Source organism: Sciurus carolinensis, chromosome 4, assembly GCF_902686445.1.
Source record: "Sciurus carolinensis chromosome 4, mSciCar1.2, whole genome shotgun sequence".
Classification (NCBI taxonomy): Eukaryota; Metazoa; Chordata; class Mammalia; order Rodentia; family Sciuridae; genus Sciurus; species Sciurus carolinensis.
Window position 1 is genome coordinate 11606379 of NC_062216.1, and position 16815 is coordinate 11623193.

Here is a 16815-nt window from a genome sequence, read left to right on the forward strand (position 1 = left end):
TTCCCTGACTGCTTCCTCTCGGCCATGGCGCGGGGACGCGGGGAGGGTCCTCTCCGTCAGTCAGTCCGTCCGTCTGCGGGTCCCTAAGTCTCCCTCTCCGTGTGCACAAACCGCTAGCTGCTGCCGGGGCTGCCGCTCTCTGCCTACCGCAAGGTGTACAGAAAGGAAGGAGGGCTGGCGAGCAGGCGACCCACCCCTCCGGTCCCTCCCCCTGACCCCGCTTTCTCCCCTCCCTGCCCACGCCCCCCGCAGCCGCCTCGCGAGCTCAGGCGAGCGGCAAAGTTGGGTCTGGGAGGGCTGCCGCTGCGGCAGCCGGAGCCCGGAGACTGCCAGTTCCCGGCAGCGCGGGGAGGAGCCAGGCGCGGGCGGGGCGGGGCGCGGCGGGAGCGAGCGAGCGCGGGAGGGCGGGGAGGAGAGGGAGGGAGGGAAGGGGAGGGGAGGAGAGGGGAGGGCGGCGCGCCTGGAGCCTCGCGCTCCGGAAGTGAAGCGGTCAGACCACCAGCTAATGGATGCGTGCTGGAAAGCCTGCTGACCGCTCTCGGCGCCTAGGTAAGTGTGGGTCGGGTACATGGGTCCAGAACCCAAGGGCGCAGCCCCTGGCCCATCTCCCTCACCTACCGGCCCGGGCCCCTCTCTTTCACTGCATTGCGGAGGTGGGCCAGGGGCGAGGGCGCATCAAGGATGGGGCTCCCGCCCCCTTACCCAAGGTACCAACTGATGGATGGGGAAGGGGGTCAAGCTGGCAGCGCCAGGATATTGAGATGGGCAAGGTGCAGTGCCAGTAGCGGGGATAAGAGGGGACCTGCGGATGCGCAAGACACCAAAGCTTCAGTGTACCTACGCACCTAGGTGGGGTACAGGGGGCAGAGTGAAACCAGGGGTTCTAGTTGTGCATCCACAGTGATGGGGGGGAAAACATGGAGGGGAGTAATGCGGAGGGGCATGGGAGCGGGAATAGAGAGAGACTGCGTGTGGGAAGGTAGTCGAAGTACAGTCTGTGAATTCGCCACGATAGAACCTCTGTATCACCCGATGGTACCATGTACCGCATCTACGCCACTGCCCCAAGAAAGGTCCAAGAGAGTCGTGATCTGGTACCTTCCCCACCACTAACAACAATAAAACGGTGGGGGATAAGCAGAATGCAACCCATTCCCTAAATGGCTTTCGGGACTTCCGGGGGTGAACCAATTAGTTGCTGCATCCCTGCACCAGTAGCGCACTGCGCCAGAGCCACGGGGCTTCCCAGGTTGCCGTAAGCGGCTGCCAGGGGCCTTACCGGCGAGCAGGCACGCAAGTCGCGTGGGCATGACGCGTGGGCAGTAGGTGATAGGGTGCCGTTGGGGAGGGAGCGTGGTGAATTGTGTGGGGCCAACCTGGGGAGAATGTAGGGACTTGGTAAGTATTTGCAGATTATCCATCGATAACTGCGAGGTTGATGGATGTCTACTGGACGTTTTGTTCGCGTTAAGTGACCGCTTCTACGGGGTCTTCTCGCTTATTCATCTTCATGTCCTTCCTGCTAGCAGTGCCTGCCTCTGGTGGGTTCCAGCCCCACCTCTCCGCCTCTCTCCTTGGTGGCGAAATCCTGCAGAAACGAGGCGGGTCCTTCGGTAGCTCTAGAGGAAGATCTGAGCATGCTCAGTAACCTGGGTGGATTTGGGCTAAGAGAGGCAGTTTACCACAGAGCGTTGCGTAAGGCAGTGTGACCAAGAATTCTGTCACATTGTCAGCCCTTGTCGCCTTTCCCAGTTATGAGGGACCGCTCGATGTGTGGAGTTAAATTTGGAGAGCATGCAGCCACAGTTTGAAGATCGGGAATCTTAGGATGAGAAGTCAGAGGACAGAGAATCTATAGCAATGGTGGACCAGGTATCTGGGACTTAGTGACTTCGCGTTTGAATAAAGAGAATTTGTGTAAATTACATCATTTCCTACGGGGATGACCGCTTTCCAAGTTAAGAAATGGGTTTTGAGAGCTTTAGGCACTGTACCCAAGATCAGAATCTGATTAAACAGTCCAATTCCAGTGGGGGGTCTTCTCTTGGAAGCGTGGTTCCTTTCCCACGTTGTCCTGTGGGCGCCCTTAAATGTGAGAGAAATATGGAGATCTCACATATTTTGCCAGGCACAGTGGCACACATCTGTAATCCCAGTGACTCTGGAGGCTGAAGCAGGAAGATGACATATTCAAGGCCAGCCTCCCCGACTTAGCAAGACCCTGACTCAAAATAAAACAGGATCGCAGAGATAAAACACCCCTGGGTTCAGTCGCAGTCCAATTGCATCTTTTCATTGAAGGTCACATTGCAATTGGGGATCCTGTCAGGAGAAAGAGCCCTCCAGAGGTGATCTGACTTTAGCATGACAATTTTTCTACAGGCCTGTGTTTTAGTCAGCTTTTTGTCACCAAAAGACCTGACAAGAACAACAGAGGGAGAGAAAGTTTATTTGGGGCTCACAGTTTCAGAGGCTCAGTCCATAAATGACCAACTCCACAGCTCTGGGCCAAAGGTGAAGCAGAGCATGAAGGCAGGAGAGAAATAGAGATATAGAGATAGAGATAGAGATAGAGATAGAGATAGAGATAGAGATAGAGATGATAGAGATAGAAGGGAAGAGAGAGAATGCGCTCTAGCTCTGCTCACCAGGGCTAAACCTCAAAGTCACACACCCATGACCCACCTCTTCCAGCCATACCTGACAGTTACCTCCCAGTTAATCCATCAATGGATAAGTGTTAAGACTCATAACTCAATCTTTTCTCCTCTAAACATTCTTGCATTGTCTCACACTTGAGCTTTGCGGGGAGAGGGACACCATATATCCAGACTATAAGAGCGCAGGAGATGTTTCTTCCTGGGCATTCAGTGTCATTTTACATACCAGCTTTCCTCTAGATACTCCAATGGGGAGGAAAGTCATCCCATATTTTAGAAGGAAAACTCAGGCCTTGTCAGCAGTCCCAGCTCCCTGGAGCTTCCAGGCAGTTTTTGTCCTGGCTCTCTGGCACTATGGTGCGACCTTCAGCAACTCCCAGAAGAATTTTGGAACTGCTCCTGCTCCAGCAGCTACCAGAGCTGTAAACTGGCATCTGTGGCATATGAACTCAGTTTGGATTGATGGAGATTTTCAGGCCAAGGGGGAAATGGTCGTAGCCCCAGCACACCCTCCACGTCACTGCGGGGTATGTCAGCAGCGGCATTTGGTCAACAGTGGAATGCATATGCTGCAGTGTTCCCAGGAGATTCCATGGCGGTGACTTTCATCAAAGTTTGTCTAAGCGCAGGATGTGGCCTCAGGCATTTCACAGAAGTTACCCAGTCCCAGCTGGGTGCAGTGGCGCGGGTCTGTAATCCCAGCATCTCCGGAGGCTAAGGAAGAAGGGTTTCAAGTTCAAGGACCCCTGGACAACTTAGGGAGACCTGTCTCAAAATAACAAAGGGCTGGTGATGTAGTGTAACTCAGTGGTAAAGCACTCCTGGGTTCAACCCCCAGTATGTAAAAGAAAAAAAACTTACTCTCAGGATTGTAGTAGGGACTTCTCCCTGTTATACTGGCCCGTCTCCCAGGCTCTCCAGACATACTTCTTGATGGATGATGTGCTTCGCAGCTCTCCCTCCTCTCAAATGACAGGTTCAAGTTACGATGCTAGGTAGAAAGTTTTGTGTTAGTGACTTACCATCCATAGCCAAAGAAACACCCCCTTCGTGCCTTTGTAAAAACTCACTAGACCTAAAAGGGGATTATTTCAAATTCCAAATTTAACTTATTTGGCCTTGAGATTTTATTTTTCTAATTGTTATATCTATATTAACTTATTTTTAAATGTTTGAGTAATTCTCAATTGAAAATCTTTTGTTCTTGGTACTGGGTTTTGAACTCAGGGGAACATCACCACTGACTTACATCCCCAGTCCTTTTTATTTTTTTATCTTGAGACAGTCTCACTAAATTGCTTAGGGCCTGGCTGAATTTATGAGCCCTACCTTGAACTTTCAATCCTCCTGCCGCAGCCTCCTGAGTTTCTGGAATTATAGGCGTGCACCAGCACACCCAACTCAGATTCTTTTCTGTCCAAGACATGAAGTATTTCCATCTTGTTTAGGAAATTTAGTTAAATTTTGAAGGATAGTCATATTTTTTTCATCCTTCTCCACTGGATCATCATATTAATCAGAAAAATGAACTTACACTCCATTTATGTATGATCTATCAAAATGTATAAATGCATTCTATTGTCATGTACGACTAAAACAAAAAAAATTTGAAAAAAATTTAAAGTGCATCAGTCTTCATCACTGGATAGTAAGCATAAAAATATGTTATTCTTCTTTGTGTGTAACAGGACAGCTTGGCTGAGCTGAAGCTAAGACTCACACACCATTGTGTGGAGGAGGATGACATTGTCCTGTACTAGAAGCTGAATATATAAGCTCCTTGACTCTCACGGAACATTCTGGAATGCACAAACAGGTATCCAGCTGCATCTTATTTCATCTTTCAAATGGCAAAGGTTGAGGTTTTTTTTTTTTTATTATTTATTTGTTTTTTGAAGTTTTTTTAGTGCTGGGCATTGAACCCTGGGCCTCATGCGTGCTAGGTGTTTTAGTCAGTTTTTTCTCTGCTATAACCAAAAGACCTGAGAAGAGCAGTTTTAGAGGAGGAAAAGTTTATTTAGTGCTCTCAGTTTCAGAATTCTCAGTCCATAGATAGCCGGCTCCACAGCTGTGGGCCCAAGGTGAGGCAGAACATCATGGTGCATGAATGAAAGCCGCTTAGGACATGGCCACCAGGAAGCAGAGAGGTCTGCACTCACCAAGGACAGAATATAAACCCCAAAGGCATTCCCCCAGCAACCTGACTGCTGGAGACACACCCTTCCTGCCTGCAGTGACCACCCAGCTAATCCCTTCAAGTGGATTACTGCGCTGATTAGGTTAAGGCTGCCACAACCCGATCATTTCCCTCTAAACTTCCTTGCATTGTGTCACACATCAGCCTTGGGGGGACACTTCCAATCTAAACCATAACCCAGGGCAGACGTTCTACCATCGAGCTGCAGCCCCAGCTCGTGGCAGAGAGCTTGAATCCTGCCTGCAGGGGGGACCTAAGACATAAGTCAACATGTCTGCTAGTCATCTGGGGCAGGGGGACTCGATTGCAATGGATCCGCAAGAGGGGACAAGTCACAGTAAGCAATGAAGGGGTGTGACAGAATGGGCCAGACACCAGTGCAGTGTAAGACGGAGCCTCCCTTCTACCCCCAGTTCATCCCAAACTGGAGTAGGATGCTTCCTGGGCCGTGGTAAAAACGAGCATTGTTTCACCAGGATTCCAAGCCACCCTGCTGTGACACGTCTCTCCAGGAGTCCTGGGTGCTAGAGTACCAGACATTTCCCCACCAACTGGAGAGAGGAGAAGCATCGGAAACCAGGACACAGTGGGGAAAGCAGCTCTTCCAGGTGCCTCCACGGTCATCAGAGGAGGGTCAATGCCACCTGGCTGCCGAAGTCCAGGAGGGGACAGCAGCAAGGGGACTGCAGAGCCTGAGGCAGTGGTACTGCTGTGGGGTAGGTCTGCAGACACAAGGGGAGTGCGAACCGGTCCTGCTCAAAGATTTTGAGACTGTGTGTGGAGAGGCCTTCGGGTGGGTTCTGAGTTTAGAGCGGCGTCACCCCTAAGGCTGTGCATACCCACAGCTCCGGTTGCTACCTGTAGAGTGAGTGGGTCGGTTTTGGGGACAATGGCAGTGGCACTGTTGGAGGACTGGTGCAGGATCGTGAATGTGGAAGACCAGAAGTCGCTGATGGTGACGGGCATACGAGTGAACTGTGATGAGGCTGAGATCCAGGTGATCCTGCAGGAGACTCTAAAGTCTCTGGGCAGGTACAGATTGCTTGGCAAGATGTTCCGGAAGCAGGAGAATGCCAATGCCGTCTTACTAGAGCTTATGGAGGACGTTGATGTCTCAGTGATCCCCAGTGAGATTCAGGGAAAGGGAGGTGTCTGGAAGGTGATCTTTAAGACCCCTAACCAGGACACTGAATTTCTTGAAAGACTGAACCTCTTTCTAGAAAAAGAGGGGCAGACAGTCTCAGGTATGTTCCGAGCCCTTGGGCACCATGGGGTATCTCCGGCCACAGTACCCTGCGTATCTCCAGAGGTACTGGCCCATCTGTTGGGACAGGCAATGGCAAATGTCCCTCAGCCCCTGCTGCCCATGAGATACAGGAAGCTGAGAGTGTTCTCAGGGAGTGCCACACCAGCCCCAGAGGAGGAGCCGTTTGAGGTCTGGTTGGAGCAGGCCACTGAGATAGTCAAAGAGTGGCCCATCTCAGAGGCAGAGAAGAAGAGGTGGCTGGTGGAGAGCCTGCGGGGCCCTGCTCTGGACCTCATGCACATAGTGCAGGCTGACAACCCAGCCATCAGTGTGGAAGAGTGTCTGGAGGCCTTCAAACAGGTGTTTGGGAACCTGGAGAGCCACAGGACCTCCCAGGTAAGATACCTGAAGACCTTCCAGGAGGAAGGGGAGAAAGTCTCAGCCTATGTGTTACGGCTGGAAACCCTGCTCCGGAGAGCTGTGGAGAAGCGGGCCATCCCCAGGAATATTGTGGACCAGGTCCGCCTGGAGCAGGTCATGACTGGGGCCAACCTCGGAGAGGTTCTCTGGTGTCGGCTTAGGGAGCTCAAGGATCAGGGCCCGCTTCCCAACTTCCTGGAGTTGATGAAGATAGTTCAGGAAGAAGAGGAGGAGGAGGTCTCTTTTGAACATGAGAATATCCCTGGGCGTGCTGGTGCCTGCCTGTAACCCCAGGAATTGGGAGGCTGAGGCAGGAGGATCCCAAGTTTGAGGAGAGCCTCAGCAACTTATTGAGGCCCTCATCAACTTAGCAAGACCCTGTCTCAAAATTTAAAATACAAAAAGGTCTGGGGATATAGCTCAGTGGCAAAGTTCCCCTGGATATTCAGTCCCCAGTACCAAAAAAAAAAAAAAAAAAAAAGAAAAGAAAGAAAGAAAATGAAAATATTGAAGATCCAGAGGGAGGGAATGACTGTGGACACTTGGCTAATGAGGAAGAGGACTATCAACCAGCTGCTAAGAGTACTGCCAGACAATGGGTCTGGGGCATTTGTTTGATTCAACTTAGACCCTTACAATATTTTCTTTAGTGTATGGGATTGAAATCAAGGTATTACAATCAAGTCTTGATTTTTCTTTCTAGGAAAAAAAAAATGCTTGGAGTTTCTTAAACCAGAAGTAAATTGTTAATAAACAAAAGATTAAATTCCAAATATTAGAGAGTGAGACTTAAGACATCTAGAACACCCAGACTTCTGGTTTCCTTTACATACCCCGAATAGACCCATTACCTATACCGTAGAAGAAAGGATTGATGTTAAAAAAGAAAATAGCTTTTGTAATAAGTTAGAAAGTATAATAAGTTAGAAAGTCACAAAGTGATTGGCTTATCCAGAATCTCCTTGTCAACTCAAGCCAGTTCTTGCTGAGTCCCCAGGATGGAGGGATACCTTCCAGCCACTGCCTATAGTTAAGCAGCTACAAACCTGCAAGATGGGTTATGCCTTCAGGAAGTTTCCAACAGCAAGTTGTTGGTGCAGACAGGTGGAAGCAAAATAACCACATTAGCAGATGGATCCATGGCCTTAACAGGAGGGCCGTGGGTCATGGTCAGATGAAAGGACATCTCCACCTGTAGGTTTCTTTTTTCTCTTTCCTGGGAAGTGTCCCTCCTGCCTCTGTGCTAGGTGCCATGTCAGACCCTGAAGACACAGATGACTTGCCCCCCCCCCATTTTCAAGAGGTCCACAGCCAGAGAGATCCCTCAAAGAGAGGGTGAATTCTAGGGGAGAATGCACAGGAGAGGGCACACACAGGGCATTTGGGGTGTAGGGATCAGGCTGTCTGGAGAAGGGGTTTAGTGGCCATCAAGAGTAGAGAGGAGAAGGAAGGCCCTCCCCTTTATTGAGGGCTGCACTATGCCAGGCGTTTCATATGCATCTGATGTGTGCAGCAACCCTGCCTCTTTCTAGGGGTTTTAAATTTTATTCTTTATGAAAATTACCTGAAGCTCAGATGGGTTAAGTGGTCTCCTCAACCCCAAAATGCTAAGAAGTGGCACAGCCTAGACAGAAGCCCAGGACTTCCCGCCTTGAGCTAATCCACTCTCCACCATCTTAGTGGATTTCAAATCGTGTCCTCAAAGTTCCACAGAAAGTTTTCAGCAGGTCCATCTTGGACTCTGTGATACACCTAGTAACTGTGTAAATATCTAGTAAATAACAGGTAGACTCAAATGTGTCAAAAGCCAAAAGCCAACACGGCAGCATTCACCCTTAGGTTTGCTTTTGTTTGACTCCTTTTGTGCAGAACTTGGAATAAAGCTTCCCTGCTGGTATCCGTGCACACATCCAAACTTCCTTAAATTACTCATAGACTTGAAAAACTGTAGCACTTCGTGAGTGTGTGCCTCTGACCCACACATGCCAAGTCAAGTGTGCAAGGACAGCATAGATGAGCGACATTTAGTTACATGCTCCAACACAGTTATGGTGCATCCTGTAAACAAGTTGCTTAGCTTCTGTAAACATCTAAGTTTCCTTGTGAAAATGGGAAGATTCTAGTACAGGGCTGTTATTAGGAGCAAATGACATAATACCTTTTCAGCACTCTTGATGTCTGGAACTTAGAAAACCCTTGATTCACTGAGGCTCTTGGGATCTTCGTGATACTTATTGTCAGCTCAATGCATGCTTTCCTTATACCTCTAATTGTCCAGGAACAAGTAAAGATATAATCTTCCAGTCCAGATGTGATATCTTTGCATTAGGACCACTTCAGCAATTCTTGAAAATGTGTGAGTGCTTGTCTTTTATACTTGTGATAAATATTCCAGCTGTTGTTGACAATTATTAGTGACCTAACTTTGAGATAATTTATTCTTTCTGATTGTGAGTTAGCTTAACTGAAGACTATCCTGAGATTGTAAGAACAGTTTTTTAAAAGGTACCATTTGTGATCATTTCTCTTCCTAAAATATTTTTCTCAGTACTGTACAACCAGTGATGTGAGAGTAATCCATTAACCCTGACTTAATGTGATTTTGTATTTATGAAAATGGCCTCATTGTCATTTATTAACAGTCTACAAAGTAAAGTGTTACCAATGTGAAATTATAAATCTATGCTAATAAAAGCCTAAGTTGTTTTTTTTTTTTTTCCCTGATTCCTATGTTGTGGTCTATATGAGATACTGTTTCAGAAGGAACTTCATTACTAAAAAAAAAAAAAAAAAAAAAAAAAATAACCTGAGAGAATTGTTTAGGAAATCAAGCTAAAGCCAAAAGATCTCGAGCTCTAGGCAAGAAAAATGGAGAGCAGAGTGCTGGGATAAGAATACTTGGACTGTGTCTCCAGGGATGGGAGAGAGCTCAGCCTACCCATCATTGATTTCCACTTTCAATACAGAGGAGCAGATGGAGGCCACCCCCTCTGAGACCATCATCTCATTTGCTTAGGACACTAACTGTCCAGATAAATTCCCCTCCCTCTGTTCTGCCAAGGGTAAAATGACCTAAAGGTAGAATCTTGCATTATGGACTACAGTCAACTTTTCTTATAGATGTGTAGGGGGAATTTCCTCTTACCTGTGGGCATATTGAAATTGCTTTCCTCTTGTCTAAAGTGCAACAGGGGAGCATTCCTCATTGGGCCATGCACACTGCAGACCGGTCCACTAAATTTGAGTGTCCTGAAGGATGCCCAAACTCACCTTATACTTCCCAGGTCTCCAGTCCTGACCCTTGGCCACTGGGCTCTCCAGGATCTGTATACCACTACAGAAGATCAGTTTCCAGTAGGGGTCTCTGGTGTAAACTATGGGCCAGGCCCTCAGCCTCAGGCCTTAGGTGTCACCCACCTAATGCTGTCCATCCTAAATGCAGACTCTCAGCAGCTCTCTCCTTTACTCTCATTTCAAGGTCTGCTGTGCCTCCAGTATGCCCCTGGGCGTTCCATCATGTCCTAGACAAGCCAGCTGAGATCACCAGTGTTCACTGCATCCCTGCCACCTTTTTCTTATCTAACTCCAGTGTTCCTCCAGTGCTGTGCAACCCCATGACCCCTTCATAGCAAGCTGCTCAGTCCCCCGACCCAGGAGAGATTGGAAGGTGATGGTAGGATGACTTCTGCTTATCCTCATCCATTTCCACTTACGAAGACCTTTGCTCCTTCCTGGCACACACTCACTGCTCTGCCCCACTCCCTGCCGTGAAGTGGGCCTGACAAGCCTGGACAATGATAATGACCAAGAGCAATGACAAAGCAAGCCCATGCAGAGAAGGGTCCCCTTAGAACTGAATCTGGCTGGGTGTTATCTAAAGGGGAAAAAAAGAAAGAGCAGGAATGAAAAGATAATATTAACTGTCCACTGGAGTCCTACAAGACTCGGGGAGCAAAGTCAGAAGCTTGAGGTTCGAAGGAGTAGAATGGGAAATGAGCAGAAGTGAGGAGGATCCAAGACAAGTATTATCAAGTGGGCACCAGGTTTGTTTTATTTTATGTTCCATTATGTTCCCATCCCCTGTCAGGCAGGCCAGAAATCTTTGAGTCTGTTCAGGAAAGACTTAACTCATTGAGATGCTTTCTTGGAGTAGAAGATGGAGCCCACTGGACCAGGGCAGAAAGTTGTCCTGGTCTAGACCTAAATGACACCGATACTCTCTGCATCCAGCTGATCCTTAACACCCAGATGGACATTTTCTTAAAATTGGGGTAACTCCAGACATGTGTGCCAAAATCAGTTTTATCAAAGGGAACAGGTGTAGGATTTCAGTCTTGCTTTCAGGACACCATCTGGAGCTGCCCATTACTTGTCTGCACTGTTTTAAGCAGCTGCTGGGGTTTTTTCTCAATCTATCTGCCTTCCCACTTAAAGGGAAAAGTTCCAGAAGGGGAGGTGTTGCACCTATGCAGAAGACTGTTTGGTGGTGCTGAGGCTGGGGCCACAGCAGGCAGTCCCAGGGAAATGAGGGAAGATGGCAGTCCCCACTCCAACCTGCTCAGACCTGCCCCCTCTCAGAATGGCCTGAAGACAGTCCATGAAGGCCCTTCTTGACCTCGATGGGTCTTCACTCCACACACTGAATTACTAAAATGAAAACTTTCTTGAACAAAAAGTTGTCACAAAAGTCAATTTTATATTGTTAGTAAGAATAAGACAGAAACAAATAAGTGGGGGGTGGTGGGGAATAGGTTGATGGGAGGCTGAGTCCCGCTAACAAGGGTGAACTGACATATTTCACTGCCAGGGAACATCTCCTACAGAGGTGACGGCCTCTGGCAATCCTTGCTGAGCTCAGGGACCTGCTCACTATTCCAAGTCAGCAGATGCTTTAAATGTCCTAACTAGAAAGCTTCTACATGAGCCCAAGGCAGCTGGGAATGTCTATGGCTATGTGTGCTACCAACTTGGGAAAAACTTCTCAATTCAGAATGGCCAGAGTCAGTTCCCAATTCCAGGTGTTTATGGGTCTAAAGCTAAGGTAGTGTTTTAGAGCTGACCAAAAGACCTGACAAGACAATTTAAGGGAAGGAAAAGTTTATTTAGACTCACGGATTCAGAAGTTCAGTCTATGGTCAGTCAACTCAATAACTCTGGGTCTGAGGTGAGCAGAAGTTCCTGGTGGAAGAGTGTGGCAGAGGAAGGCAGCTCAGAACATGGTAACCAGGAGGCAGTGAGAGACCTCCACTCACCAGGGACAAATAAAAACCCCAAAGACACACCCCCAGTGACCTACTTCTCCAGTCATACCCTACCAGCCTACCGTTACCACCCAGTTAATTCCAATCCGTGGATTAATCTACTGATTATCTTAAAGATCTCATAATCTAATCATGTCACCTTTGAACCTTCTTGCATTGTCTCACACATGAGTTTTTGGAGGACACCTCATATTTAAACCATAATAGGTAGCTATTCTCTTTTTTTTTTCCCACATTTGATTTTTTGTGACATATTCATACATGCTTATAATATAACAATAAAATTTGGCTAACATTCCTCCCCAACTCTTCCCCACTTCACACCCTCCTCCCACCCTTTGGTCCCTTTCCTCTCTGATCTCCCTTTGAGTTTCATGAGATTCCCCCACCTTTCTGTTTTTCCTCTCTAGCTTCCCCATATGAGAGAAAACATGACCCCTGAACTTCTGAGTTTGTCTTATTATGCTTAACATAAAGGTCTCAAGTTCTATCCATTTTCCTGCAAATGATAATTTCTTTTTTTTTTTAATGACTGAATAAACCTCCATGGTGTGTATATACCACATTTTCCTTATCCACTTCATCTGTGGATGGACCCTGGTTTGACTCAGGTGAATGGTGTACTTTAAACATGGGTATGCATGTATCACTGTGGTTTGATGACTAATTCTTTTGGATCAATACTGAGGAGTGGTATAGCTGAGTCAAATGGTAGCTCTGTGCCTAGTCTTATGAGGAGACAGGTAGTAATTCTTAATACTCCCAAGTCCTGTCACCAGTCTGGGTTTACAGCCTTTGAGTGGGAGTGTGGGATGAGAAATAGTACCTCTGAGGTTCCAGAGGCCATTTACAGGACCTTGTATGGGATTTAGTAAGTTACTTAGAGTTTCTTGGCAAAGCTGTGGAATCCCAAGGTCACATTTCCCTACTGGAACCTAGATTTTATTAATAACTGACTCTGGGCGCTACTTCTCCTTCACAGGACCTATCCACAAGTTCTTTGGCACCTTGTGATTCATGATGGTATCATCTGAAATGTATTCCACTGGTAACCAGAATACATTTTGATTCAACTTAAGAATTTCAGTGCAAGTAGCAAGCTAGCCATATCTATTTCCTCTGTTGCCAAGGGGTCTATAGTATTTGCCAGAAGAGGGCAGGTTATACCATTACCTGAACTGACTAAGAAGGTGGCCAGATCACTCAGGAATAGGGATGGGAATTGGTACGGACTGAGGAATAAGAAGAGAGGCAAAGGAGACCGTATCTAACACACACTACTGTTATTTCCAGCCTACATCAGAAACAAAAGTTAGAGCAACAGAAATCAAGATTTAGAAATTGATGAGAAGTGAAACAAAAGAATGAGTTGACAACTCCAAGCAGAATAAATAGGAAGAAAATCATATACGGGCACATCATGGTCAAACTGCTGCAAAGATAAACAGAAGATTTTCCAAAGATAAACAGAAAATCTTCAAAGCAGTCAGAGGAAAGTAGCATACTACATACAGGGGAACAATGATAGGAATTAAGCTGAAATCTCATGAGAAAACATGGAGGCTAGAATAGAGGGCAATGACATCTTTAAACTATTGGACAAATAGGAATATTTGTTCAACCAGGATTTAGTAAAAATGTACCTTTAAAATCATCAGAAACCAGAACATATGTGGAAGCATTTGGCAAGGAAGGTAGGGCTAAGGCATTTGGGAGGAGACTTATTATTGACTGGATTTTCTCAGTGGTTATTGAACTATTTAGGTTTTCTGTTTTCTTCTGGAGTCAATTTTATTCACTCAGATGTTCTGATTTTCTCATTTTACACGTTTGTAGTTGTAGCTACATTTTTATTCCAAATATTAATATCTTACCCGCATTCCTATTTCCACGGTGTTAGCAATTTTATTGATTTTTTTTCCTTAGAGAATCAGTTTTAGGTTTTGTTTATCCTCTTCATCATTTTTTTATTAATTGCTGATATTATTTTTATTATTTCTTTCCTCTTACCACATTTAGGAGTGATTGTACCATTTTATTTCTAACTTCTTGAGGATTATTCCTCGTTTTCTATGTTTCCTGATTCCTCAAATGTATTTAAGCATGAAAATAGATGCCTAAATACCATTTGTATTATATCTTATAATTTGATATAGAATATTTTAGGTATCTTCATTATGATTTTTTTCATTAAACTGAGTCAGTTTTTTGGTGGGTAAAATGGTAAAATATCTTTTTAAGATATTTATAAGTAATTGCATTGTCATCTGTGAGAATCCTAGTTTTCTGGAACGTGTAGGTGCTCCTTTTGTTTTATAATGTGACCAATTTTGAAACGTTTTATATGCTCCTGAAACAATATATATTCTCTATTGACTAGAGAGTTCTGTATTATTAATTTATTATCAAATACTCTAAATTTTAATTTTTAACTACTCATCACTTTCTAATCCACCTATGTTAAAAGTTCCTGTTTTAACTGCATAATTATCAATTTATCCTTATAATTCTTGAGAACTTTTTCTTTTTCTGTCTCAAAGTATATTTACTGATGTTTTTTTCAGGTTTAAATGCAAGTGACAACCCAAAATAATAGTGATTTTAAAATCTGACAGCCTCAGTAATTTAATCAGTAAACTCAACCCACTTACATTTCTTTTAATTACTGATACATTTGAAGTTTCTTGTATCATCTTTGTGTGTGGTTTCCATTTGTCTCTGTTTTGCTCATCTTTCTCCACTTTGCTTCCTCCTTCCCTAGATCAACTTATTCTCCTTTCTCCTTCTGCTAGTTTTTCTGCCTGTTTTGGTTTGCTTTTGTGGCACTAGGGATCAAACTCAGGACCTCATGCAGGCTAGCCACTCTGCCACTGAGCCATACCCCTGGCCCTTTCTGCTGTTTCTGTGGCTGTAGTATGCAGCTCTGCTTCTTTTTCTAATGATACCCGTATTTTATAAGGACATGCAATGGTAATTTTTTTCCCTAAGTCTAGTGTTATTCAACCTTTAGTCCCTCTGGCAAATATAGCTAATGGTCCAACCTTACACCCCCCACCCCCCACCCGCCCCCACCCCCGTCTTTCAGGGAGAACATCAGAAAGCAGTCACCTCAGGTGAAACCATCAGAGTGTGATATTCTGAACTCACCAAGACGTGGTGCTGCAGTTGGGATTACAGCACCAAGGGCTTGTGCCAAAAAGATCCTGGAAGAATATTTGTCATTACATAGAAGACTTAGAGGTGCCATTTATATATGCATTTATTGCCAAATTTCTATAGAATGAATGTAGTATTAAACTGAATAGAGACAAAAAATAAGACATCAGATATATAGTAAATTTCTGGAGCACAAATCATCCAATCACAAATGTGAAGCAGGATCAAAAGGCAATGCATAGAGCTGGGCACATCTGTAATCGCAGCGACAGAGGAGGTAGGAGCATCACAAGTTCAAGGCCAGCTTGGGCAACTTATGGAGACCCTGTCTCAAAATAAAAAATAAAAAGGGCTGAGGGATTGGGGTTGTGGCTCAGTGGTAGAGCGCTCACCTAGCACGTGTGAGAGGCCCTGGGTTTGATCCTCAGCACCACAAAAAAATAAAATAAAGATATTGTGTCCACCTACAACTAAAAATAATAATAATAATGAATTTTTAAAAGGCAGGGGATATAGCTCAGTGGTAAAGTGCCCCTGGGTTTAATCTCCAGTACCATAAAAAAATAAATAAAATAAAAATTAAAAGGGCAATGTGACCCTGGGGATGCATTATAATAATATGACCCATTGTGTTATGAATCTTAAAAAGAAAAGTCTGCCTGTGACTTTATACAATTCCTAGGGTGTTTAGGTCAGGTATCTTCCTGGATATTTTATTACTTGTCCAAACCAACCCAATCTCTGAAGTTGACTGTACATGACTTATTTCTTTTCTCTGTAATGGGAAAATCCATATAAGACTGTCATGATTTCCCCCATCACTGCCATTATAATAAAAATGTTGTAAGCCAATTTCTCACAGTTGCTCAGTGGTACATGTCTGTAATCTCAGCTGCTTGGGAGGTTGAGGCAGAAGAATTGCAAGTTCAAAGCCAGCCTCAGTAACTTAGCAAGGCCCTAAGCAACTCAGCAATCCCTTAAGTAACTCAGCAAGACCTTGTCTCAAAATAAAATATAGGACTGGGTAGATAGCTCAGTTGGTAGAGTGCTTGCCTTGCAAGCACAAGACCCTGGGTTTGATCCCCAGCACCGCAAAAAAAATAAAATAAATAAATAATATAAAATATAAAAAGGGCTGGGGATGTGGCTCAGTGGTTAAGCATCCCTGGGTTCAGTCCCTGGTACCCAAAAAAAAAAAAAAAAAAAAAAAAAAAAAAATTATGATAAACCCTACGAAGAGCTAACTCATTATTGATATTAATATCATCATATACGTGAACACTTTGGCACATAAAACTACTCTCACATGTATTTTGGTTCTCCCTCAAGCCTGGGACAAGTTGTCATGCCATGCTTCAGATGACGAAACAAGGTTCTAGGGTGTTGATGAGTCCCAAAGCTACGCAGCTAACAATTAGCAGAAGCGCTCGGGAAACCCACCCTTCGCGTCCCTGGCACGTTCCGGAGCGTTGCGCAGTCTCACAGTCCACACCTCCAGCTGACGATGGCAGCCGCGACGCTCCAGCCACCTCAAATTCACGGTTTGCTAGACTCACAGTGAAGCCTGCAGAGCCCAGAGATTTCCTTGGGGGAAGATTTTTAATTACAAATTCAAGTCATTCCCATTTTCTATTTTCTCCTGAGTCCATTTAGGTAATTTCAAAGAATTCATTCTTTTCATCTAAGTAATTAAATTTACTGTCTTGAGTTGTTCCGAATATACCCTTCATATCTGTCCCAAGACTGTAGGGGCTTTGGTGTGCCCGCCTCCCGTTCTATTTATTATGAGTCATTTGTATCTACTCTTTTTTTTTTCTTTTTTCTTGCCCCTTTGTTAAAATGATTAATAGAGCAGATAAACTCGTAGTTATCTGA

At 45.3% G+C, this 16815-nt stretch overlaps 1 protein-coding gene across 1 annotated transcript; it reads left to right on the plus strand.

Annotated features, from left to right (window-relative positions):
- The first annotated feature begins 430 nt into the window (after positions 1-430).
- On the plus strand, positions 431-6929 carry Pnma2 (PNMA family member 2). The gene is made up of 3 exons (XM_047548108.1): positions 431-549; positions 4349-4476; positions 5334-6929. The coding sequence occupies exon 3, from the start codon at positions 5747-5749 to the stop codon at positions 6809-6811; it is 1065 nt and encodes a 354-aa protein (XP_047404064.1). The 5' UTR covers positions 431-549; positions 4349-4476; positions 5334-5746; the 3' UTR covers positions 6812-6929.
- The last annotated feature ends 9886 nt before the right edge of the window (positions 6930-16815 follow it).